Below are 26,767 nucleotides of genomic sequence, written 5' to 3'. Positions count from 1 at the left end.
ATGGGCTAAATGTGTTGGTGTGGCTGGAAAGGCCCAGTGTGCCCTGAAACCCCTCTGTCTCTCTCGACGCAGCTCCGTTTGAGACTGTTGCCGCTGCCAGCAGCTCTGCCTTCTGCACTGGTAACCCTGCAGCAGTGGTGCCTCCCTGGGCTCTTCACCGGCTTAGGGACACTCACCTCTACCCACCCCATGGAAGGAAAGGTCCTTTTATTTTATAACATTCATCACAATACTTGCAATTATATACTCAAATTAAGGACGTGCAGCAGGCTCCTCAAAAACCTATTTGTTAAAAAAGTTTTTGGAGGCCTGAGGCTCCTTTGCACAAACTCCCAGGCAGATGTGAGAGAGGATGCCGAGCTAGGTGGAAGGGAGGAGTCTTCTCTTCGGAGCTGTTCTCTCCCCTGCTCTCACCCTGTCATCATTTCTGTTTTGCGCCTCCCTTTGCCCTCTCCTCTACTTAAGGGCAACAGACAGAAGCTATTCAAAATGGAAGTAGGAAAGGGAATAAAATTCTGTTCTCTCGGAATCTCTACTTAAACTCCGAAATGAAAAATAACTAATTGGCATTAATGACAGTAAAAAAAAATTTAATAGGTAAGAGACATATACGTTACAGAATTCTTCTAAAAAGGTATTCAGTAAAAACTAAGCATCCGGGGAATTCCCTGGAGGTCTAGTGGTTAGGACTCCGCACTTTCACTGCAAGGGTGTGGGTTCCATCCCTGGTCTCGGCCAAAAACAAAAACAAACCCAGAAACTCAGCATTACCTCCCTTCTCAATCCCCAGATTCCTCCCTGGGGGTGAGCGCTGCTGCTCATTTAGAACGCTGGGTTGCACGTCCCCTTTTTGTAGGCTTCCCATCCCTAGTCTATAGTCTAGGGAGCAGATCTCTGTATGGGCAGGTAGCATGTCTGTAAATTCTTATCAGATGTGCACAGAAATAATAAATAATGAATGTAAAATCCAGCTGAGCCCTGAACAGAATATGTGATCTAAGAATATTTAACCGTGAAATAGAAACAGTTAAATTATTTGTCAGGTTGCTTTACTACTTTTTAAAAATTTCTGGCCGCGTTGGGTCTTCGTGCTGAGCGTGGGCTTTCTCCAATTGCGGCGAGTGGGGGCTACTCTTTGCTGCGGTGCGCGGGCTTCTCACTGCAGTGGCTTCTCTTGTTGCAGAGCACGGGCTCTAGGCGCGCGGGCTTCAGTAGTTGTGGCTTGTGGGCTCTAGAGTGCAGGCTCAGTAGCTGTGGCGCATGGGCTTAGTCGCTCCGCGGCATGTGGGATCTTCTTGAACCCGTGTCCCCTGCATTGGCAGGCGGATTCTTAACCACTGCGCCACCAGGGAAGTCCTGCTCTACTACTTTGGCTTAGAGAACTGTGTAATTCATGAGCAAAACAACGCCTCGAAATACCTGATTATGTCAAGCCAGCTGCTACTTTCAGCAGGGAAAAACCATTTTATATCTGTGTCCCAAAATTCGGTACTATTATCTGAAAAAAAGAAAAAGAGTAAAGAAGTCAGGCACTGTTTGCTGCTGTGCCTCTGCTGTAAAACCTGTGCTGTTCAGAGGCGCTGCCCCAGACTAGGCTGAGAATCCAGCATTTCAAACCTTCAGCTGAAATTGTTTTTGAATTGTAAACCCCTGGAATGGTGTGGTAGTCAAAAATAGACTTTCATTGCTCAAGTAAAAAGTGCCCTACAATCTGTATACTAAGCCACAGTCCACCCTGTAACTCAACAAGGAGAGTAACATGCTTTAGGCAGACAGAGTCGACATCCAGCCTGCTGCTCTTAGAAGAGGAAGATGCAGCAGGCCACGTCCTAATGCCAAGGAGGCCTGAGGGAAGAGCTAGCTTCTGCTGGAATCCTAAACACACACGTTTACCTTGCACGCCAGACACAATCCTCCCAACCCACCTTGATACAGAAGCCCTGCATTTTACAGAAGTCTACTGCACATCAGAGCTGCAAACTCAAATCAATGAGAAGGCAGATACCCCTGCAAGTACTGGATGGTGAAATCAGAAGTGGAGAATCACAGTCCTGGATCAACTAGTGCAATTTCTTACTTCTCCGCCAGGTGTCTGCTTTTTGTAAACCTATTTTATAACACATAGCACAGTGTGTTCTAATTAGAGGTACACACTTGTTTCCCTTGGTGTCATATTCATCTTTATCTCCAATGCCTAGCATAGTTAGTGTGTATAATGGAAATTCAACAAATGTTGACTGAATCAATGAATAAATCCTAAATCAGACCACTAGGCTAAAAAGTCAAAGTTAGGAAAAGCTACCTATAAGTGTGACAAATCTCAGAGGGTAAACACTCATTCAAGAGTGAAGAGAATCAACAGGTGACTGACTTTGATTAAATCTGATTCAAGTTCTGAACTGTTCACACTGGCCAGCCTGGGCAGGGAAGTGGTGGTGGCTAGGATGGGCATATTTCATTTTCTACTTTGCACATTTCAGATTAACTGAATGTTTTTTACACTGTAAAAAAATATATATATATGCTTAATCGGAAAAAAATTAAATATTTCCACTTGGTGAGGGAGGAGTCCATTTAATAAGCCACTAAGGGAAACAACAGATGATTCACTTTACAAAATAGCCGGTGAATACAGGTGATTGGCACAGTTCTACAACTTTTAAGGGAGAAGCTCACGCTCACCACTGGGGAAGGAAGAGAGGAGGACGGTGGCTCTGTGTTCACTGCCCTGAGAAGGGGCAGTGGGGCAAGAGCCTGGAGCAAAATGGTGGCAGCAAGTGTATTGAGGGCAGCTGGCCCCGTGGTGACTGGTCCCTCCACTCCGTGACACCAGCCCTCACGGCCGGGAACCTCTGTGTACAGCCATGAGGAACCCAGGGGAATGGCACCGACTTTCACCTGGTCCACACGGCATGTCTTTCCCCATCAGACAGAAAGTTTTGCTCGGCATTCTTCCTCACCTATCAGAAACAGCTGTTTAAATTTAGAGTAGGCCGTCTGGATTTCCTGCAGGGATAGGAAGTTGCTTGACAGGTCTTCAGTTTTAACAATTTCATAGGGTGGCCTGTGGATGGTCTTATAAATTCTAGGTAACAAAAAGTAACAAGAGATTAGAAGAGCAGGCGTGAGTTAGAAAGAGTTCATTTTTCCTGAGCACTTCCTGGGCGCCCAGATCTGTGTGAAGAGCTCCCACTGAATCCTCCCAATGAGGCAATTACTGCCTGCTGCCGCTCCCAGCCAGCAGAGGTGGGGATGCAGGAACAAGGGGCAGAGCCACCCGGCCCAAGATTACGAAGTTTATCACCTGAAAGAGCCAGGATTTGAACCAAGGCAATTTAACTCCAAAGTCTACTCCTTTTCTGTTTTTTATTCATCCAGTTTAGTTTTTTTTTTAAACTTTTAATTTTGAAAATTTTCAAACATGCAGAAAAGCAGAAAAGAATAACAGTGACGTATACCTTGACCTAGATTTGACAGCTGTCAACATTACAGAAATCATGCCACTTCCCCCTAAATGCTTCAGTGTGCATCTCTAAAAACAATGCAGCTGAGGTGTTCATGATTATGTTACACTGACTCCTTTCAAATTAAAGGCGACCACTCTAAACTGTATCCCCAGCACTAAGTGCTTTATCAGCAGGTAAACTGAAATGGACCAACTACCAAGAACTGTTCCCTGCTTCTCGGAAAACAAAAACTGAGCTAAATAAACGATAACAAAATGTACAACAGTACCGACCCATCCAAGAAGTTCTTTTGGATTTGTAAAACGCCATCATCCTGTTCTTTGGGCAGTGCTGACATTTTTCAAAAGGCACATCCGCTGTGGCAGGACCAACACCATATCTGCAAAGGGGAATAAAGGGTTTTCCAGATGTAATGTAACCACCTAACAGAGGACAGGTAAGCTTAGCATTTGAATTCATACAGGGAAAGGTACACCTTCAATATGAAACAGCTGAATATATTCAACTTTGTTATGCCAAGGAATAAACATGTTATACTCATAATGAAAAGGGCTGATTTAGTCTTAAAGATAACAACAACAGAAACTCAGGTCTAGGTGGTCACACTCAGACTCACTTATAGTCTAACATACACCTTTTTTTTTTTTTTTTTTGGCGGTACGCGGGCCGCTCACTGTTGTGGCCTCTCCCGTTGCGGAGCACAGGCTCCGGACGCACAGGCTCAGCGGCCATGGCTCACGGGCCCAGCCGCTCCGCGGCATGTGGGATCTTCCCGGACCGGGGCACGAACCCGTGTCCCCTGCACCGGCAGGCGGACTCTCAACCACTGCGCCACCAGGGAAGCCCTAACATACACCTTTTGACTTGGCTTTAGTGCTGGGAACCTGGATGATGATGATAAAAACGACAACATCATCATCATCATTATTAGGATTATTAGGATAGAAGCTATCACTGGAGTGCAGCTCATTATCTCAGGATTTTACATGAATTAAGTCATTTAATTCTCACAGTCACACTCTGAGACAGGTATAAGTATTATCCCCACTAACGACAAGAAACTGAGGCTTGGAGAGACCGAATAACTTCCCCAAGTTGCAGTCAGTGCAGCAGTGACTTCTCAAGGCCGTGCTCCACTTGGATGGCCAAAAGGGGGCAGCTCCCACCATTAGAGAAAGTCCACACAAGAAAGCATGGGAAGTTGGTTATTCAACATACATTGGTAAGAGACTTGTACATGCAAGGCACTGAATTAGGTTGTGAGAGGATGGAAAGAGGGCTAAGGTACTTTGTCTACCTTCAAGGTGCTTACATCCTAAAAGGGGAAATAAATTTGCAAATATAATAGGAAGTAGAATGTGGTAAACCACAGGAGAAGGGAATTTCAATGAACAACAAAGGGACGGCAACAGAGAAAGAAATCATATGAATGCCCGTAAGTGACAGATTCAAGTATTTAAGCATTTTTCTGGATACAGGGGGAGTTTCATTTGTTTACTCTGCTGTATAGGAACACAAGGAGATTAGAACTGACTTGGGGGCAAAGTAATCTGCCAGGAGAGCCTGGAATGGAGAAGAGGGGAAGATTGGTTGGGGCCGGGGAGTACGGCTGTGGATTTTGTGCCCCGTATAAAGGTCTGGTTAAGGGTTCAACGGTGGCGAAAGCCCAGCACTGCTCTGCTGACCAAGCCTTTGGGCCCTGGCTCAAAGGCAGACCAGGAGGATTTCAGCTGCCCAGAGAGGCCCCCTCTTGCCAGTCATCTGCACCGTACAGACCACACACTGGTGTGCCAGCAGCATCCTGGGCTGGAGATCAGAGATCAGCAAACCCAGGCGATATTCTGCACTATGCTTAGAAAGTCAGAAAGAGGAACGGGTTTGGGGTATCAGGGGAAGATGATGAATCAGTATTGGGTGTGCTGGGTGCCTAGGGCCCACAGGACATCTGTGTGAAGATCCTGAGGAGACTCCCAAGATGAGGATTATGACTTAGGAGAAGAAGGCAGGACTGCAGCTCTGGACACAGGAGCTGCCTGCCAGCTTCAGTGGAAGAGACGTGAGCCCACCCCGGAGCGAGGCCAGAGGGACGCAGAACTGCTTCCGGAGCTGCCCAAAGAGTACCGACTCTGTAAGCTCCTAACGAGACGGAAGTGTTGGAACAGTGAGACAAATCAGCGGGCCCCTTGCTTCTCTCTTACCCCCTTTTCCAACGTCCCGCCCAGGCACTCCTGCCCCCTGGTGGGTGCAGCTCACTCTGAGGTGGGGGGGGACACTCTTAGCCATGACTCGTGACACATTCTAGGAAGTTAAGTGTTCTTAAGCCTTTTTATCTCCTCTCCTGGGGCAGAAAGAATCTGCTCTTGGTGAAATTCAACCACAGCTCATTTCCTATTTGGGGCTCAACTGTCACCTCCCAGCTGAGGCACAAAGGGACAATGCCCTTACATTCGCTGTTTGAAACAGTAAATAGAAAACAAGCAAAATTCTTGGTCAGAGAGAGACTTCTCACAGGAATTTAGCAAAAGACATATGTCTTCTCCTATTGTAATATGTACAATTTCTGTCTGAGAAAGAGCCACAGGGTTCTTAGTAAGAATGACTTGACAACACACAAGAATCAGTGTGATAATCCTGTTTATTTGGTAGATCATTTTTTTTTTGGTCTTTTTAAAATTGAAGTATAGCTGATGTATCATATAAGTTACAGGTGTACGATATAGTGAGTCACAATTTTTAAAGCTTATACTCCATTTATAGTTACTATAAAACGTTGGCTATATTATCCATGGTGTTCAATATACCCTTGCAGCTTATTTTATACCTAATAGCTTGTACATCATTTGTACATCTAAGGTGTCTCTCTTAATAGAGCCAAAGAGCTTTAGGGGAACCTCTACAATTGGAGGCTAGAAAGCAGCGTAAGAAAGAAGGAAAGGAACCACTAAGGAGGTAAGAGGACCAAGACGGCATCGTGTTTCCAAAGCCAAGATAGGAATTTAAAAGGCAAAAAAGGTGGGGGGGGGTTCACCCAGAACTACAGAGACTGACGGTGTGGAGAACGGGGGCCACCCAGGCTCAGTGACTCTGAGCGCCAACAGCAGAGTGGGGGCGGGCAGAAGCCCTGCTGCAAGAGGAAAGGGGGTAGAGGCAAGCAGAGAGGATCAGTACAGTCCTGAAGTACAGGCAGTGCAGGCAAGGAGACAAGCCCGCGCTCAACTGTTAAGGAAGGGCTTCTTCAGGTGAGGGAGACTTGAGAATGCCTTCAAGAGAGCAGAATCTCCGGAGATACACGCAGAAGGGGCAGAGCGACGGAAGACAAATCCAGGGCAGAGGAGATCAAGAGCCCGGGCAGAGGTCTGGGTCGGAGATGAAGGAGCACAGAGAGACCACAGGAGGAGGAGGGAGGTCTTGTCGCTCGCTCTCCAAGACCCCTCGGGACTAAGGGAAAGGTGGTCGATGACAGTAAGAGAGTTAAGGGTGGGATCGCCAACTTAAAGAGAATGAAAAAATGGCTACCCTGGCCCCAGGGAAGAACGACACAGGAACCAGCGGGAGTTCACTGACAGGCTGCTGAGCAGAACAGGGGCCCAAGTGAAGCAAGGTAACAGTTTTCACGTATCCCATTAAAACGCTCTGCTGTTTGGTCTGAACAATCTGTAGCTATGTTCACTAGCTCCGCAGCAAAAGCATAAATACTCAGGACTGGAGTACAGCAGAGGGTCCAGGAGGCCACAGTCTCTAGAATGGCAGCAAGGGTATGACTGAAATCACAGATGATGCAGGTCTTCCCCGAACAGGAGTTAAGTGGAGGCAGGAAAGACCAGACTAGATGAAAAGTCAGGGTGAAAAAGCAGAGATACGGAAACGTTCTCGGACTAGTGATAACGGCTGTTACAACATTGTGAACATATTCACTGTCACCAGTGGTAAATTTTACGTGATGTGTATTGAGAGCTGTGCTCCCTGAGTGAATGTGTGAACTCCATTTTGTGTAATATTTTTTCCACTGTCCATGCATCACAAGCTCCACTACGACTTTCAGGACACATAATTAAGGCTGATTTAATAAAATGAGAATGCTTTCTACAGTTTCTATCAAAGTTCTGCTGCTGACTCCTCAGGACAGATCTTCTCAGGACAGTTTCTTCTCAGCCCCAAGGCCTGGCTAGAACAGAGTAGTGAAATTTCATATAATGCTGGATGGAGAAGCAGCCTATTCCCAAGTGTGTAGACAATTCACCTTGGTTTCTTGCCACAGAGCATACCCCTTCTCCTAGAGTCATCTATGAAAGGCTGACGGATGAAGACCCTCATGTTTATTCTTCTAAAACATTCTCAAAATGTTGTCTACAGATCCCAAGACCCTCCCTTACAGGTGGCCTGAGAATATTACTAAGATATAATTTGTCTTTTTCACTGTGTTGACATTGGCACTGATAGTGTTACAACTGCTGGTGCCTTGGTACCAACCAAGGTATTGCTACCAACAGCACTGGTCCATTCACTGCCACAAACTTGAAGAAAAAATAATTGTTTCACTTCAGAATGTCCATAATGAAGAACTAAAACATTATGAATTATATTAATCTTGATCATTACATTTAATATTTAATACTAATATTTTTTATATTCTGTGTGATGGAGTGGAAACAAAGCATGGAGGTGTTTGTCTCAGGGAAAAGCACCTATGAGACTGACTGGAGAGCTGAGCTACCTGCTGTATTCTTGTAACTGAAAGAGTGAATGACAGACAAACTACGGGTGTTCAGACTTTGGTATCTGGCAGACATTCATTCTTTAGGAAAAAAAAAACAAAAAACAAGAATGAAGTGAGCCTATCCCTTAAGGACAACAACTGACAATTTGTTGCCAATGATAAAGCTGAACTTTCAAGCAAAAATTAGAATTTTGTAAAACTAGTCTCTGCCTTTTTAGCTGGACAAATTCCCAATATTTAAAGACTTTCCTGATGAGACAGGGATGATATTAACAAACGTGATTTTTATCTAAGAAAGCATGTCAATATTTGGATGACCTGGGACTTCCCTGGTGGCGCAGTGGTTAAGAATCTGCCTGCCAATGCAGGGGACACGGATTCGAGCCCTGGTCCGGGAAGATCCCACATGCCGCGGAGCAACTAAGCCCGTGTGCCACAACTACTGAGCCTGTGCTCTAGAGCCTGCGAGCCACAACAACTGAGCCCACGTACCACAACTACTGAAGCCCGCGCACCTAGAGCCCGTGCTCAGCAACAAGAGAAGCCACTGCAATGAGAAGCCTGTGCACTGTAACAGAGAGTAGCCCCCGCTCGCCGCAACTAGAGAAAGCCCGTGCGGAGCAACGAAGACCCAACGCAGCCAAAAATAAAGATAAATAAATAAATTTATTAAAAAAAAAATTTGTATGACCTGTATAACCTAGTGAGCTAATACTTTCTAAACGACCAATGTATTATGTTTTTAAATCATGCATGTTTTAAGACCCATTCAAAGTATAAGACAGACCAATGGATTTTAATTTGGCAGTGAATGAAAAGTTCATTGACTATGTTTTCAGATTCCTTATTGCAATTAATCTTTATGAAACCACCACTTAGCAATTTTTCGGTATACCGTCAAAGAATAATATTTTCATATTCTCTGAAAAGGCTATTAAATACTCCTCCCTTTCCCAAATACACATCTGTGTGAGGCTGGATTTTCTTCATGTACTTCAACCACACCCCAATATACCACAACAGACTGAAGGAAGTGAGAAGATGTGAGAATGTAGCTGCCTTCTATTTTCAAAAATGTAAAACAGTACTATTCTATTTTTTTGTTTTGGACAATATAGTTATTTTTCACAGAATTTTTATGTTAACAGGATTTTTACTAAAATAAACATTAAGCGATTTTTCAGTTTTAATTTCTAATATGGCAAATATCAACAGATACAACCACATATACAAAAACTCTGAGACCCTCAATGCTTTTTAAGAGTGTAAAGAGTCCTGAGACCGGAAAGTTTGAGAACCACTGCTCTAAATCAAAGGTGGCACACTGGTGGCACGTGGCCCAAAGACATGTTTTTTAAACATCTGAATCAGTTGTGAACAGCTGCACACATTTAGAGATCAGGAAAACTCACATAAAAAATCCATGTCTCTGATTTCTCCTGCGAGGTCTGGACATCTGGCAAGAGCAGGCCCGTATTCCCACATGGCACAAACGGGCCGGCAGAGAAGAGCAGCCAGCCCTTCATCCAGGCAGAGGGTCTCTGCTTCATTGCAAGGACCACACTCATTACCCACCTGGCCTGCATACACTTCCGGGCATGTGACCCCTGCTTAGACATCTCACCTCCCATTCCAGGAGTGACCTTTTTGGTGAACCAGCCATGTGCATAGCAGAGCATTTGTCTGTATTCTCATTCTGTACTTAATTCCCTGCGGTCTTGGCAACTCCCAACTGCCAATCAGAAACTGGAGTAACTGCCAGGGTCTTGCTTTCTTTGATCAGTGACACACTAAATATGGCTCCCATCCCAGTCTATTCTGTGGAAACTAAGCAAGCTCTCCATGTTGTCTCTGGGAGGAAACTCGGCCATGCCCATTCAAGATTAATGGTGTGGGCCAAAAGGAACCTTAAACTCTACTACCCTTACGGGGTCGGCTCAGCCTCAAAACAATTTAGGTGTTAAATTAGGCCGGCTTTCAACACCAGACTGGCCTGTAATCCCCCAAAAGCTCTTTAAAGATGTCTCTGCTAAGACTCCAGTGCATCTGTGAAAACTTTAGAACTCTGACCCCAGGAGCCTCATTATCAAGAGGCTCCTCTAGGGAGTCCCTAAGATATTTTTAGATTGCTCTTGGACTGAGGACAAACTCTTTAATACCAAAGCCAAGGGCTTTAAGTAGGATAATCTTCCAGGATGGGCCAATGAGCAAGCCATGCATTTAGGGTTTCCAGATGCACTTACTGGTATGCCATGACCATGGAAGCGTGGCACGTCCTCCTCAGGAAGAGGGGTGGGGACAACAAAGTATGCTGGCAACCTAGAAGAAAGAGATGTCATCGGTTTTAGTGCTGGAGTTAATTCACTAAATATGAAAGCTCAACGTCACTGAACACAGGAAGTTAAGCAGAGTGTCATGACATGGACCACATTTCCCTCTTAAGAAGAACCAGTGCAGATGAACCGTCTCTGTCGAAATCAACCAGGAATCTAAATCCTAGCTCTGCCTCTGATTCTGTGTAACCCTAGGTAAGTTACCCACCTCTCTGGGGTCCGTTCCTCATGAATAAAATCACCATGGCAATGTACTCATCAAAATCCAGGACTGTAGGAAACTATCAGTCAAGTGGCCTGGTTTCTTCAAATAAACTGCAAGGAAAAGCTAATAGTGTGAGACTCTATAGATTAAGAAGTTTAAGAAACCTATCAGTTTTCAAGGTATCAATCTCATCGCATCTTTTTTTTTGGCTGCGTTGGGTCCTTCGTTGCTGCACGTGGGCTTTCTCTACTTATGGTGAGCAAGGGGTACTCTTCGTTGCAGTGGCAGGCTTCTTATTGTGGTGGCTTCTCTTGTTGTGGAGCACAGGCTCTAGGCACGCAGGCTTCAGTAGCTGCGGCACATGGGCCCTAGAGCACGCGGGCTTCAGTAGTTACAGCGCATGGGCTCAGTAGTTGTGGCTCGCGGGCTCTAGCGCACAGGCTCAGCAGTTGTGGCACACAGGCTTAGTTGCTCCACGACATGTGGGACCTTTCCAGACCAGGATTGAACTCGTGTCCCCTGCATTGGCAGGTGGATTCTTAACCACTGAGCCATCAGGGAAGTCCCTCACTGAATCCTGATTAATGATAAAACAGACAAAACGATGAAAAATAAATTGTTTTGAGAATTTATAAAACAATGGGAAAAATCTCAACACTTGACTGGGTACTGAATGATATTAAGGAATCAAATGTGAAAGGTGTGATAATGCTTTTATGATTATGTTTATAAAAAGAGTCCTTCATTCTTAGAGATGTAATACTTAAATATTTATGAATGCAATGTGATGAGCTCTAGGATTTATTTCAAAATAGTTGGGCAGGACGGGAGGGGGGGGGGGAGGGTTGGAGTAGGTAGAGGCACAGAGACTAGCCATGAGTTTGTAACTGCTGAAGCTGGGTGACGGGTTAAAGGAATTCATCAAATTCTCTTTTTCTTTTATACTGCTTGAAATTTTCCACTTAAAAAAAAAAATCTTAAAGGTAATTAAAAGGAACAAAGCTCCCATAATATTGTGATGTAAAACCAGGTTTGGGAACAACTGGTCAAGGCTAAGATACCTCAGACCATTAAAACGTAGAAGAATTATTTGGCTTTAGAGGTTCCGAAGTGCTTGGAATATTTTCTTTCACGTCCACTTGAGTGGGTGGGCTTACTATCCCTTCTTCAGGTGCTGTCACTGAAGCAAAAACCTCTTCACAGATCAATGACTCTCAAACTCAGGAAGATTTAAAAATTCCCGGTGTCCAGGCTCCACCGCAGAACTATGAAATATCAGAGGTGTCAAAGCTCTCCAGGTGTGTAATCAGGATGACAGTTGTTGTTCTAGAAGGTCCTGCTAGTCAAAGTGTACAGCAGCATTACCCGGACACTTAGAAGGAGAGCAGCCCCGGCCTGTAGGATCAGAATCTGCACTTCCACAAGCTCCCCAGGGGACTGGGCTGCACAGTCAACCACGAGAAGCAGCGCCTTAGATGGCAACTTACAAACAGAAAACTGTTTCCCAGCCCTCACAGGAGAGTCGCCCGTGGGCTTTGTGTAAACCAGATTCTCAGCTCCTTCCCCAGAGGCTCATTCGACAAAGTTGGGATGGGGCCACACTGCTTTAAAAAATTTCCATGTCTTCCTCTACTAGTGTGTGTGAATATTTCACAAGTTAATTGTGCCTTATAACAGTCTTTCACCAACGGGGAAAAAAATGGTCAGAACCCAGTGTACTAGCGTGTGTACCATGCAGTCACTGAAGAAAGGAGGCTGCAAAGAGAGGGACAGCTCTGCACCAGTGGGGAGGTTTGTGATGTCCCCTCCCTGTCCCAGTGAACTCAAGGTGGTTCTACGGAGGCTCTGCTGGGAGACTCCCGATGTCTACAAGCAACTGACCCTCCCACCTGGGACAGCACTCATTTTAGTCACCAGGAGGAGTTTTGAATACAAAGTAAACAGCCTCTCCAAATATAAGCTGACCTTATTCAAGGAAGGTTGTATGATCCTCTTAGGCACCACCTCAGTTAGGGTGAGGGAACCCCAGAGTGACACCACCAGAGCAGCAATGTCTTCCTTTGGCTGCATCAATTCCTAGGTTCCCCTGTGTTACACACTCCCTACAGGGTTGAGGACCTTCTTATACCTTCACAGGGAGGTGGCATGAAGAAAGGCTTTTCAGGAGAAGGCAAAGTAGACACTCAGTTTCTTATTCTTATCCAAACTGGCCGGGGTCTTCTCTTACCACTGGGGCTTTCATTAATTTATTCACTGTTCCCAATTTATTGAGTGGGTCTTATAAGTCAGGCACTATACTTGGTACTGAGGATATAAAGATGAACCAAACAGTGTCCTTGATTCCCCAGGACTGATGGGCTGCAGAAAACAAACATTAACCAAATGGTGATACAGATAAGAATAAACTCACGATCGGAAGAGGTGCTAAGGAGAGAGGCACAGTGCAATGAAAGCTCTCACAGGAGACCTCATCTAGTCTGGGAAGACTCCCTAAAAGAGACACCTGGGCAGAGATCTGACCGATGAAGTGGAGGTAACTCATTAGTAAAGCTGGACGCAAAAGGAGCATCCTAGACAGACCGCACAGCCAAGGCCCACAGGAGGGACTCAGGGTGGCTGGAGCGGTACATGCAAAGCTGGAGAGTTAGGCATGAGGCAAGCCACGAAGGGCCTGTTAGAAGTTTTATCCTCTCTACCATGAACAGCAAGGAGCCAATGAAGCAGGGGAAGAATGGATGCCACGGGCCAGAGTGGGTGGGGGAGGACCACGCAGGCAGCTACCACAGTGCCAGGTAAGAAACAAAGCACAGCTTTTCCTGTATCATCCCTGGGGCAGAAGCGCAGGGGCGAGTGCATGGCTGGGGCAGTCCAGGGGGAGTGTGTCTGCACCAAGTGCCTCTGAGCAGCAAAATCTCGCTGAGGCTCCATTCTCCCCCGACCACTAATTAGAACCCCCTGACACCCCACTCCACCCACCTTCTCGACCTGGTATATTTCTGATGTGCTGACACCTATGCAAATACCAATGAATCTAATCAGTATGTGGCAGGATCCTGGGAATGGGCATGCCTGCTATCAGTGTCAACATCACATTGCAAAATATCACCTCCTAGGAGCGGAGCTTTCTTTTTTTTTTTTTTTTTTTTGCGGTACGCGGGCCTCTCATTGTTGTGGCCTCTCCCGTTGCGGAGCACAGGCTCCGGGCGTGCAGGCTCAGCGGCCATGGCTCACGGGCCCAGCCGCTCCGCGGCATGTGGGATCCTCCCAGACCGGGGCACGAACCCGTGTCCCCTGCATCGGCAGGTGGACTCTCAACCACTGCGCCACCAGGGAAGCCCAGGAGCAGGGCTTTCTGACCTCCTCCCGACTGAGCGCTTGTTCTCCCTTTCCAAGCTTTGTGACTATAAAGAGGGGAGGAGGGGCAGCGTGGGCATGGGGGGTGTGATCCGACACCTGCCCTGCAGGCCCCTCCCCACTGTCACCCTAGTTTGTGCTGTAACGAGAGGGCTAACCTTATAAGTGTCTGAGACTGATCAAAATCAAAACTGATCTACTGGGGCTTTCCTGGTGGCGCAGTGGTTGGGAGTCCGCCTGCCGACGCAGGGGACATGGGTTCGTGCCCCGGTCCAGGAGGATCCCACATGCTGCGGAGCGGCCGGGCCCGTGAGCCATGGCCACTGGGCCTGCGCGTCCAGAGCCTGTGCTCCGCAACGGGAGAGGCCGCAACAGTGAGAGGGCCGCGTACCTCAAAAAAAACAAAAAGAAACCCCAAAAAAACCAAAAAAACCGATCTACTGAAAAGGCCCCTCGGAACCGTAAGTACAAAATGCTCTAGGAAAATACTAATTTTTTGAAACTGTCAGCAGGGCGGTGAGGATTATGTTCCAAAACAGTAAGATTCAAGTTTCAAAAAAAGGATTACACAGAGTCATCCTTTAAAAATGTAGGTGAGATCACATGACGCCTCTGCTCAAACTCCTCCACACTGCACTATAAATTCTGAAACCCTCCCTGCCCATCAGCACCCAGCTGGCCCTCTCCTCTCTGATCACACCTCCTACTGCTCTGTCCCCTGCTCACTCCTCTCCAACCCCTGGGCTCCTTGCTGTTCCTCACACAGCCAGACAAGATTCCACCTCAGGGCCTTTGCACCTGCTGTTCCTCTGCCTGACCAGCCCTCCTGCCAACATCTCCAGCACGCCCCAGTCCCTGGCCGATCTATTTTTCTCCATAGCACTTATTACCTCTTAATACACTATAATTACTCACTTATTCTATCATTTTCCTCCTCTAGAACGAAAGCTCCATGAGGGCAGGGATTTTTAGGCTCTGTCTTCAGTAGCCAGGACACTGTCAGGCACATAGGAGACCCTTAGAAATGTTTATTGAGGGACTTCCCTGGTGGCGCAGTGGTTAGGAATCTGCCTGCCAAAGCAGGGGACACAGATTCGAGCCCTGGTCCAGGAAGATCCTACCTGCCGCGGAGCAACTAAGCCTGTGTGCCACAACTGCTGAGCCTGTGCTCTGGAGCCTGTGAGCCACAACTACTGAGCCCATGTGCCACAACTACTGAGCCCGCACGCCTAGAGCCCGTGCTCCACAACAAGAGAAGCCACTGCAATGAGAAGCCCGCGCACCGTGACAAAGAGTGGCCCCCGCTCACCGCAACTAGAGGGGGCCCGTGCGTAGCAACAAGGACCCAATGCGGCCAAAAAATAAATAAATAAATAAATTTATATTAAAAAAATGTTTATTGAATGAATAAATAAAATGCTTGATAAAAGGAATGCAAATATGATATAAATTTAGAAATGCCTCTAAAAGTTTTACATTTAGATTACAGATATAATAATGGGAAGGAAAAGACAAATTCACTTCTGAATGTTTTAAGGGATACTTTAAGGGTTTCTTAAAAAAGCACAGTATCAATGTGGAGAAAGTGGAACCCTCATACGTTGCTGATGGAGTGTAAAAATGTGTTCGTTCAGTGGCTATGGAAAACAGTCTGACAGTTCCTCAAAAGGTTAAATGCAGAATTACTATATGACCCACCAATTCCACCCCTAGGAATATACCCAAGAGAACTGAAAATACATGTCCATATGAAACCTTGTATACTAATGTTTGTAGCAGCATATTCATAGTAGCCAAAAAGTGAAAAGAAGCCAGTGTCCATCAACTGATGAATGGATAAATAAAATATGGTATATCCATATCATGGATATTATTCAGCAGTAATAAAACAATGAAATCCTGATATATGCTAAACATGGATGAGCCTTGACAACATTATGTTAAGTGAAAAAAGCAGGCACAAAGACCACGTATTATATGGTTCCATTATGTGAAATGCCAAGAATAGGCAAATCTATAGAGACAGAAAGTAGTTAGTGGTTGTCTAGGGCTGCGGCAGTGGGGAGCGGGGGAATGGGGAGTGACTACTAAGGGGTAAGGGGTTATTTGGGGGATGACGAAGATATTCTAAAATTGACCGCAGTGATGGTCGCACAACCCTGTGTATGTGCTAAAAAACACTACACACTTCAAACAGGTGAATTGTATGGCATGTGAATTAAATCTCAACAAAGCTGTTCAAAAAGAAAAGCAAAACACTGAGAGCTTACCTTTCACAGACTTTATAGCCTTCATTGACACTCACTGCTTTGTACTTCATGTTGCCTTTGGTCCGCTCCAGCTCCCAACACCAGTCCTGAAGTGTGTCAAACATTACGGCATGGTTCTTGGGGTCAGTAGCTAACAAAACAAATTGAGAAAGACAGTAAAATCTTGTCGGGAAGCCCTGGTATTTTAATGGTGTGAAAGTGGCTCCTCGGGCCCTAACTTCCTCCACTAAGCCCATTTTTATCCCCACAGAATGAACTCACTGATTCATCCTAACTTTGTTCCTTTTTTCTGTCATTCATCCAAAATTATGAGTGAGGCTCTGTCTTTTGTGCTGGGCGAAAGCAGCTGTTCTTGTTCCATTCTGTGCAAAAGTAATTTATAGCTCCATTTTCAGTCATCTGACCATGAGATAATTTATATAACATAAAAAGATCCTGTGCAGCACTAAAAGACAGGCTTGGCACAAATGCTAAAATAATAAAATATTTTTAGCCCTACCAATGTGTGCATAAGATGGCAAACTCATCTGAACAGCATGCCAGATTGCTGAGTGTGAAGCCTCCTTCAGTGTGAAGATGCACTGCCCAAAAGAGGCGTTTTCAGTGTGACACCTGGTTTCTGAGGGCTAGAAACAAATCAGACAGCTATGGTGAAGGTCAGGGTCTGCAAGCCAAGGGCCACATCACGGTAACGGGGACTTCTGTCCCTAACCTTGCCGCTACCTGCTAGGAGGAAGTGCCCAAGAGCACTACTCTTGCAGCCCAGCAGGTGTGTCCTTGGTCCTCTCCCAAGCCACAGAACAGCTTGATGGGGGTGACGGGTGCCAAACACCCTTGGGTATTTTTTTTTTTTTTTTTGTGGTACGCGGGCCTCTCAGTGTTGTGGCCTCTCCTGTTGTGGAGCACAGGCTCCGGACGCGCAGGTTCAGCGGCCATGGCTCATGGGCCCAGCCGCTCCGCGGCATGTGGGATCCTCCCGGACCGGGGCACGAACCCGTGTCCCCTGCATCGGCAGACAGACTCTCAACCACTGCGCCACCAGGGAAGCCCAACCCTTGGGTATTTTTACACAAATCAGTTCATTCAAGCCTGTGCACATCTTAAAAAAACAAGCCTTGGGACCTCCCTGGTGGTCCAGTGGTAAAGAATCCACTTCCAATGCAGGGGACATGGGTTTGATCCCTGGTCGGGAAACTAAGATCCCACATGCCACGGGGCAACTAAGCCCGCGCGCCACAACTACTGAGCTCGCATGCCTCAACGAGAGAGGCCACGTGCCACAAACTACAGAGCCCACACGCTCTGGAGCCTGCGTGCCACAACTAGAGAGAGAAAACCTGCGTGCCACAACTAGAGAGAAGCCCGTGTGCCGCAATGAAGACCCGACACAGCCAAAAAAAATAAACAAATTTTTAAAATAAACAAAAATATCAAAAAAAAAAGGCAAGCCTTCCTGGAAAAACAAAGTGGTTAATGAAACTCCCACCTAATCCTTTTATACAAACAGGTCATAGTACAAAGGATGATAAGACAAATAATGATTAAAAAACAACAGTTAAGGGGCTTCCCTGGTGGCGCAGTGGTTGAGAGCCCGCCTGCCGATGCAGAAGACGCAGGTTCGTGCCCCAGTCCGGGAAGATCCCACATGCCACGGAGCGGCTGGGCCCGTGAGCCATGGCCACTGAGCCTGTGCGTCTGGAGCCTGTGCTCCGCAACCGGAGAGGCCACAACAGTGAGAGGCCCGCGTACCACAAAACAACAACAACAACAGTTAAGCTTACATAGCACTTAGTACGCCAGGCACTATCCTGAGCATATTACATATAATAACTCAATCCTCACAACCCTACAGGGTAGGTAATATTATTTCCTCCATTTTACAGATATGGCACAGAAAGGCCAATTAACTTGCCCAAGGTCACAGAGCTAGGCAATGGCAGAAATGGAATTCAAACCCAGGCAGCAGTAAAGTAAATTTCCATAAAGTAATAAATGCAAATATTAATAAATTCCCCCATGGACATAAGTAGTAACGATACTCCTAGGACCTTTTAGCCAAAGTACATTTGTGAATTATTAAGCCTGAGTAAAATGACAGATGTTCAGACTGCAAAGCACCCACCTCTGGAAACCCCTACTCAATCGAAAAGCAAATTGATCAACTCGCATCTATCAGTTATAACCTTTACTCATCAAAAAAATGGAGGGTGGAAGGAGAAAAGAAGGCTAGAATTCAGATAGAAAAGAAGATGCTATATATCTTGGGCTTTCTGGCACAAAAAGCCACCACAAGGTAATGAGCTCAGTAGTTGTGACGCGCAGGCTTAGTTGCCCCGCAGCATGTGGGATCTTACTGCCAGGGTCAGTCAAGGTAAGGGTTTTGGCACACAGATCAACACATGCTGGGAAGCCGAGAAACCGTCCTGTGCTGGGTCCAGACCAAGAATCAGGATATAAGGAAGTGGCAGAATTCCTAAAAATAAGAGTATGATTTTCAAATGTAGACCCAATAAATGTTTATATAAATTACAGCAATCAACAAAGAAGTCATATTTTGTATATCTCATATTGCAACAAGCTGTTGTCAGCCAGCACCCAGCTAATCAGCACTTTACATATGGCTACAGTGAAAAGATCATTCACAAAGATGAACTTACTGAATTAAGGAACAAATTTTGTGTTGGCCTGATAGTAGTGCTAAGTATATTTTACGTCAGTGGAGCTCTCTGAGCATAATCTGTCCTGAGTAAGCAGTTACACTCTCAATTAACCCTCATTTAATGACCGCACCCTGTGTGCCATGGCATTTAACAATTTGTAATTTTCACAACACTTCAAGGGAAGCATTAACAACACTATTTTTTGAAATGAGAAAACAGAGGCCCAAGAGTTAAGTGCCATCCCCAGGATCACACAGCTACTAGGCAGCTGGACAAGGATTTGAAATCAGGTGGGACAGACCTTTTCTACTAGATCACCATAGTCCCTCAAATGCAAGCTACTCTCTCAGATATCTACTTCTCTGCACACGCCAGTCCGCTGCCTCAAATACTCCTGTGTGCCTACCGGCCACTCCACATCCTTCACCAGCAGTTCAGGACCAGCCTTCGCCCTCTGACAGCCCTCCCTCCCCCAGCGTGGTCGTTCCCTCCCACCACAGGACACATCACTCTGTTTGACTTGAAGCTCTTAGAAGGCAGGGATTTAGTCCTGTTCATATCCCCAGGGTGCGTGACCCACAGCAAGCGATCGATAAACATTTACCAAATGAGCAGTCAGTGACAAAGCAACTCTGCATTCCAGAAAGCATGATATATGCAGTTAAACTAACTCGCCACCTCCCTGATGAAAGGCACATGGCACTCAGGATGAGTAAACATCAACTTCACGTTAAGAGTAATGGGCAGATAGGAAGGTAATGCACAACATGATAAATATAATTGACACTGTTGTACGTTATACAGAGAAGCTGTCAGAGTAAATCCTAAGAGTTCTCATCACAAGGAAAAAGATTTTTTCTATTTCTTTAATATTATATTTATATGAGATGATGGATGTTCACTAAACTTACTGTGGCCATCATTTCAAGATGTATGTAAATCGAATTATTATGCCGTACACCTTACACTTATACAGTAATGTGTCAATTATATCTCAATACAACGGGAAGAAAAAAATAAAAATACTGTTAATAATTTGGAATTAAAAAAAAAAGAGGAATGGACAGAGCAAGTGGACAGACGGAGGAGGAGAGACCCAGAGAAGGAAGAAGACAGACATCTGTGGAAACACTGTACAAAGCTAGGCATTATTAATAGCTAATTCAGATGAGCACAGTTTCTTACTTAAAAGACTGCTCTCTTTTTCAGGGAATCGAATGGAAAACATTTGGAATCTTAAGTTTTCTAACCAAACTGCTTTTCTGATGTGCTCTCTTAGGTACAACTGTTCCATTCCCCATCCCCCAAACATTTGCTATAAGGCATGTTCTGGTTGTTTAAAAACTTTCTAGAATGCAAGACATTTTTTAGGGTCTCATGAAATGAAACCAAGTGTATTAAAGTGAAAAACAGAATCCAGGGGCAGACAGAGTGATTTTAAACTTGTCTCAGTTTTGCTTCTCTATAGCCTCACATTCCCAATCATAATATATTGATTTTCTTTCATAAGCAACAAACAAATAATCCCTCACAAAAAGCAAACAAACCTAAAAGATAAGTTAAAGAAACAAAGATCACAGGAAAGAAATAGAAACCTTTTTTTAAAAGAAATCTGAATGACTCACCCAAGCAAGAGGCGACCCACTGCTAGAGAAGAGGGGAACAAAACCCATGGATGGGTTTTCTCCCAGAAGTTGCAGGTAGGAACTGGAAGGGGCCTGCCTACCTGCGGATGAAAGCTTACCTGTGTGGTTTTGTGCTGCAGTCGCGTAGGAAAACAGAAACAATCGTTTCAGCAGTTTAGGGGCCTGGGTATGATGGATTATGCCACTGACAATCTGGAAAAGAACCAAGCGATGGATACAGTCATGCTTTTGGCAGATAAACACTGAGAGACAAGACCCAAGTTGTCTAGGTCTCCGTAATGCTAATGGGCTCCGATGGGCAGCATGCTAACTAGCTCTCATTGAGGTCTGTACCTGTGATGTGATCTCTTGAAATAATGCCAAGTAAACAGAACGCTAACCATTTTGTCAAGTTTTTAAGAGCTTTGAGTTTCTAGGGCAATTTCTAAAAGTCTAATTTCTCAAAAACAAAGCACTAAAAACACTTAAGTCCCATTTTCAGATACTCCAAAAGTCTGACATGTCAAAGATACATAGCTGACCAGATAATAACCAAGATGCTTAGCTATTCTGTTCTACTTGTTGTGGCCTTAAGGATCTTCTTCTAGAAGATAAGGCAATCAATCCCTCATGCTTTTTGTTTGAAGTTCCAAACAAAAGTATGTTTGGATAGATGACTAAAATCATCATTCAAAATAAAGTTTCTGGCTTCTCAGGGAATTTTCCATGTCTACACCACTCTTTTTCCAGCTCAGAACAGATACTGGAGTCATGTTTATTATTCTAACTGATCTACCACACTACCTGAAAGAAAACTAAGAGTATACCTGAAAAGAAGGCATAACTCACTGCAGCCAAAGACAACAGATAAACTGGTCTCTCCCTAGGTTTCCCCCTGATGTATCTACCATGACAGTGGCAAGTCCGAGACCTTCAATATCTTAAGAGAAATCTTGGAAGCTACGATAACCATTGTGACCAGTTTGCCCAGTTACACGTCTCAATTTGCTGCAGCAACCAGATTAAGTAAGGGACCAAAAGCACAGGCTCATCTGGTGGCTCACTCTGCCCATGACCGTGTACCTCCCCCTCCTTCCACATGTAACCACGACCTCCCAGATGTCAACTCCTTCATGCCGGGAGCTGGGGGTCACTTCTGGAAAGGCTGTCAGAGGTGGGGAAAGGGGGTTGCTTCTAGCTGCTCCATCCTCCCCTTCCCCTGACGGCCTTCTGATCCTGGTTTACCACCTCCCACCCTCTGCAGGCTCTGGGAATGAACACATTATGAACTGAAGGATTAAATGCAGCCATGTGCCAAGATAATATAGTCCTGCTCTACCAAATTCTCTCTCAATTCTAATCAAAGCACATGCGATTATAACCAATGTCAACTTTACAGAATGAAAGGCTCCCCTCAACCTTCGTGCAATGGAAGCAAGAACTGAAGTGGGGAAAACCTGATGGGAAATAAAACCTAAAAACACATGCGACTAGTTACCCTTTTGACTTCCTCTTCTTTTGTGTACCTCAGACAAAAGTGGAATACCCGGAGGTCTTTGCAGTGGATGATGAGTTTCTCAGGGTATTTCTTCAGCTGTCCAAAGAGAGTCTTTTTTTTCTCATCAAACACTACACATCAACAATGAAATCAAGAAGGGAAATCATGTTATAAGACAACAATTAAATGCTAAAGAAACAAGGTAGACTATTAACTTCCAAGGGCGCCTCTCAAAAGTGAGAGGAAAGGCACCAGCTTCTAAGTAACTGTCAACAGGGCCCGTCCCATCCAGCAGGGGCCCTGTTCTCTGGAACAGCCAGGGTTCCTCACTCCTCCCCAGGAAGCACAGACCCAAATGGACTGGCCACTGATGGCAGAACTGACTCCTGCAGAAAACCCAGCTCTGAAAGCTGAGATTACGAAAGATGGGAGATCACTAGGGATCTGCTTTTGGGACAGTCAACTCCCAGGTTTATAGCTAGGGCCCCTCCTGACACCCTCCTCCCTTTCCCAGAGTTTGCACCACGCAGCACCTGCTGGTGTTGGGAACACCATAAATGGCTACTGAATGATTTCTGACAAAGCCCTGGCTACAAAAATAGAGAAGTGGAGCCCAGAGAGGCTTTGTTTAGTCAGAAGAAAAGACACCCGAGTGTGGTATGACAGACCTTTATCAGGTGAGCCTTTAAAGTGAGATCTGCACAGCTAACATTGACATATAATCAATATCTATCATGTAATGGCACCGTGGAGTATTAGAAAGAACAGGTTCCATGTTCAAGTCCAAGCTCCTCCAGCTAAGCGACCCCAAATAAGCCACTCCGCATCTCAATTTTATCATCCATAAAACTGATTTAAATAAGATAAATATGTGAAGAAATTTCAGTAAGCTACAAAGGACCAAAAAAAAAAAAAACAACTCATCATTATCAGCTATACTTTCAAAGGCTGGCAACACCCCAGGGGAAAACATACTCACCTCCATAAATCTGATCAACACAGTGGAGGGTAATGTCATTTTCTCCTATGACCTTATTCTTAAACTGCGTTTCCTAAAAAATTCAAAAGGAAACAACTGTGATTCCTTGCTATGCACTGTGACATTTACAGGTAAAGCAAATCACCATCCTCCACGTGCATATAAAGAAAAATGGGGAGTGGGTGGGGGAAATGGGTGAAGGTGGTCAAAAGGTACAAATTCAATTATAAAACAAGTCCTGGAGATGTAATGTACAGCATGGTGACTAGAGTTAATAATACTGCATCGTACATTTGAAAGTTGCTAAGAGGGTAGATCTTAAAAGTTCTCATCACAAGAAAAAAATTGTTTAACTATGTGATGTGATGGATGTTAACTAAACATATTGTGATGATCATTTCACAATATTTACATACACCAAATCCATCACGTTGTATATCTTAAACTAATACAACTTTAAATGTCAATTATATCTCAGTAAAGCTAGAAAAAATAAATGAAAAGGTATACATCCTACACAAACAAACAGGGAAATGTTGTCACATCCCTAGGAAAGGGACGATGGAGTGAAGTGTGTGAGAAATACTGCGAACACTTGTTTTCAAACCCAGGCAGGACATGCCATTGCCAGCTGCTCCCAGGCCAACCCACCAGGCCGCATGCACGACACCCTGAGAGATGCTGGCAGGTGGCACATAGGTTCAGATTTCTCCACACAAATGCAGACAGGTGAGTGACAGCTACGAGAAGGCAGGAAGAAAACCCCAGGAGATTCAAGCTCTGTAAATGCTGCCTCTGTACAAGACTAGGAACCAGGCCGCTACAGCAACAGCTGCACAGACGCCCACGCTGTCAGGTGGCAGGGTGCTGGCGTGGCTGGGCCAGCCGGTTCCCATTACCACCAGCGCGCCCTGAGGGGTGCGGGTGTTCCCTCCTCACTCCACTGCTCACTTTTCCTAAGGCGGACAAGTCTTACAGGCACAGAGCAAACACAAAGTAAACCCAAACTCAGTGCTGCATTCAGCACCAGTGTCATAACTGAATTCAGTTCCTAAATTTGAGGAAGAGTTCAATATAGAGAAAACATGGGGAACTAGTATATTTGGGGAGATGTGATTCCCATGAGTGATAGGTACTGTGCTGAAATACAGAAGAAAATTAAAAGCTGACGGTGTCAACCTACGAGGTCAAACGCAAGCCAGCGTGACGTGAGGCACTGGTGGGAAACTGCAGAGTGGTGCTCCCGCCGACAGGAGATCCCAAAGGAGAGAGAGCAGACTAGTGGTGAGAAAGACTCTGGCCTTTGTGTTTACGTGCGTTAGGGGCGAGTTATTGAGAAGCTGGGAGAAAAGACAATGGGGCCACCAATGCAGTGCTCCCACAAACTCAGCCAAGTGCAGCTTATACATACATCATTATCCAATGCAGATTCGTCATCGCCCAAGAAAGCAATCTTGAAGTCTGTGCAGACAAGCCTCCCATAGATTCCACGCTGACAGGAGTCTTCCTGGACACACTTCAGTACTGTGCTGGCTTCACAGAGCAGCTGTTCACCTGATCAAAACGAAAACAAGTCCTCCTTAGAGTCCTCAGGCAACATGCAGAACGCAAACAGTACAAGCTTCCCGGCTCTATTCCTGTAAGACAAACACACACTACAACACAGCACACGGGAGCTGCGAAACCTAGGGGAGAAGATGAAGCAGAGTGGGGGCTGCGGAGAAGTGAGATCACAATGACTCAGATACACTTTTACATGGGGCACTTCTCTGTCTTCTCACTGTGAATAATGGACGTGTCCAAACAGGTAGAAATGATCTCGGCTCCACTTACAAACACAGATCTTAGTGCTTTCATCACCTGGACCCAAGCAGAAGTTCTGGAGAAGCGGTACCCAAGTGAGCAAAGCCAGAAGGGCTGGCCAGCGAGCTCTGGCACGTAGCTCTGGAGCCCCCCTTCCTGTGAGGGTGGGCCATTCCTCATCCCGGAACTGCGGAAAGAGGGCGGGTGCCTCCCTGGCCCGGGGCCCTAAGGCAGCTTCCTCAGGCACAGAGGGTGCAGCACGACTGCACTCATTCTGGCTCCACGGACAAGGATGGGAGGAAAAGGGAGGTCAGAGGTTTGTGGGAAAAAAACCTGTTTCCTCTCTTTCTTAGTTGAGAGTATTTCCTCTCAGTGTGTCACCTTTCCTGCTCTATCTGCAGATGCCCAGCAGCATGAGAGCTGTATTTCCTGGTGATAGAGAGTACTTCTCACTATAGTCAAAAAGATGAGGATTTAGGGATAGGCAGGAAGTGGAGAGGCTCATGAGGGCTGGATGCCTGCGTAAGGGCAGGAAAAAAGGACGGATACAGGGGAAATGAAAAACTAAGTGTAAAATAAAAAAAAAAAAAAAAGACTAAGTGTAAATACTTTGTGACAAGAAAGAAAAAGGAATTTTCTTCTCATCCAACAGGTAACCATCTTCTCCTTAGAATCTCCCTCTGGACATTTCCTTCACTGTCTTTAAATTTACCATTTGGCTCAAAATTCATTTATTCTAACTTTGAATATGAAAACAAAGAAGAATTCCAGACACTAAGACTATCAGGGGACACATATTATATTTCATCTTGTTTTTTTCTCTCTTCCAAGGGGTTAATTACAATGGAAATACAGGAAGATGGCTCTGTCACCAGGTCAGCCTCTACATAGACCACCGGGCTTGAAGAAAACAGTGAAGTCAGGGCCTCATTAGGGGTTAAAATAGTCCCAGAAAAAGTGCTTCAACTGAATCCGAGGTAGAAGACACATGAGCAAGGCTTCCTGTGCTTTCAACTCCTGGTGGAAAAAAACTTTAATGGTGAGCCTCTCCCAAGACCAGGCAAGCCATATGGGTCCATGGTCAGGCAATGGAGACCAGAAGTTGGCACACAGGGGCTAAAACGACATCCAGGAGAGGCTCTGCAAGCACGGCGACCTGCACCACACGTGTCAGCTTGTACGTCGTTCAAAGTCTCAGGTCATGGGAGGCACGAGCTGGAAAAGATCATAGTCTAGTCTAGGAAATCTGGGCTGCACACCTAGAAGAGGCCGTCAGGAATCCAGGGGAATGGAGAATGTACATAACACTAAGCTAAAGACAAAAGTAAATTTCAGAATCTACAATATAACCCAAGAAGAGGAAATACAATAGGATATATGGATTGAGGTTGAGGCCATTATTATAGGGAAAAGCCCTTGAAACTTAAAAACATTTTTTAAAAAATCAGAGATTCTGATATGTTTACCAAATAAGGTGGATCAGTCAGAAACTTGTACATATTCATATCCTCTCAATAAAATGGAACAAAATTAAAAGAACCAGAATGAGGACTCAATTGTTTTGGGAAATGTATCTAAAAATACTTATGAAAAAACCTATTTGGGACTGGAAAAAAGAAAGTAGCAAAACAATCGAATGCACAACTCACTGGATAGCCCCATATATGGAGAGGCTACACCACCAAGAAGTTTGTTTCTGAATTCAGAAATGATTAAAACTTGACTTAAGCTACAGAGTCACTCTCCTCCATCAGAAAGAAAGAAAGAGAGAAAGAGAGAGAGAAAGAAAGAGAGAGGGAAGAGAGAGAGAGAGGGAAGAGAGAGAGAAAGAGAGAAAGGAAGAAAGGAAGAAAGGA

General features: G+C 45.3%; 1 protein-coding gene across 2 annotated transcripts in view; it reads right to left on the bottom strand.

Moving 5' to 3' along the window:
• MTMR12 (myotubularin related protein 12) overlaps window positions 1-26,767 on the bottom strand; it is a 65,351-nt gene that overhangs the window by 12,114 nt on the left and 26,470 nt on the right. For both annotated transcript variants that reach the window (XM_032628036.1, XM_032628037.1), the window contains exons 3-11: window positions 24,520-24,662; window positions 23,109-23,181; window positions 22,130-22,260; window positions 20,751-20,844; window positions 16,347-16,476; window positions 10,428-10,503; window positions 3,740-3,846; window positions 2,961-3,085; window positions 1,420-1,498 (exon numbers count right to left, since the gene is read on the bottom strand). In XM_032628036.1, the coding sequence (XP_032483927.1) occupies window positions 1,420-1,498; window positions 2,961-3,085; window positions 3,740-3,804 (269 nt within the window). In that variant the 5' untranslated portion in view covers window positions 3,805-3,846; window positions 10,428-10,503; window positions 16,347-16,476; ... (2 more) ...; window positions 23,109-23,181; window positions 24,520-24,662. The remainder of the gene's footprint in view (window positions 1-1,419; window positions 1,499-2,960; window positions 3,086-3,739; window positions 3,847-10,427; window positions 10,504-16,346; window positions 16,477-20,750; window positions 20,845-22,129; window positions 22,261-23,108; window positions 23,182-24,519; window positions 24,663-26,767) is intronic.

This window comes from Phocoena sinus, chromosome 3 (assembly GCF_008692025.1).
Source record: "Phocoena sinus isolate mPhoSin1 chromosome 3, mPhoSin1.pri, whole genome shotgun sequence".
In the NCBI taxonomy this organism is placed as follows: Eukaryota; Metazoa; Chordata; class Mammalia; order Artiodactyla; family Phocoenidae; genus Phocoena; species Phocoena sinus.
The sequence above is the reverse complement of the archived record's forward strand: the minus strand, read 5'-3'. Positions and strand labels throughout refer to the sequence as shown.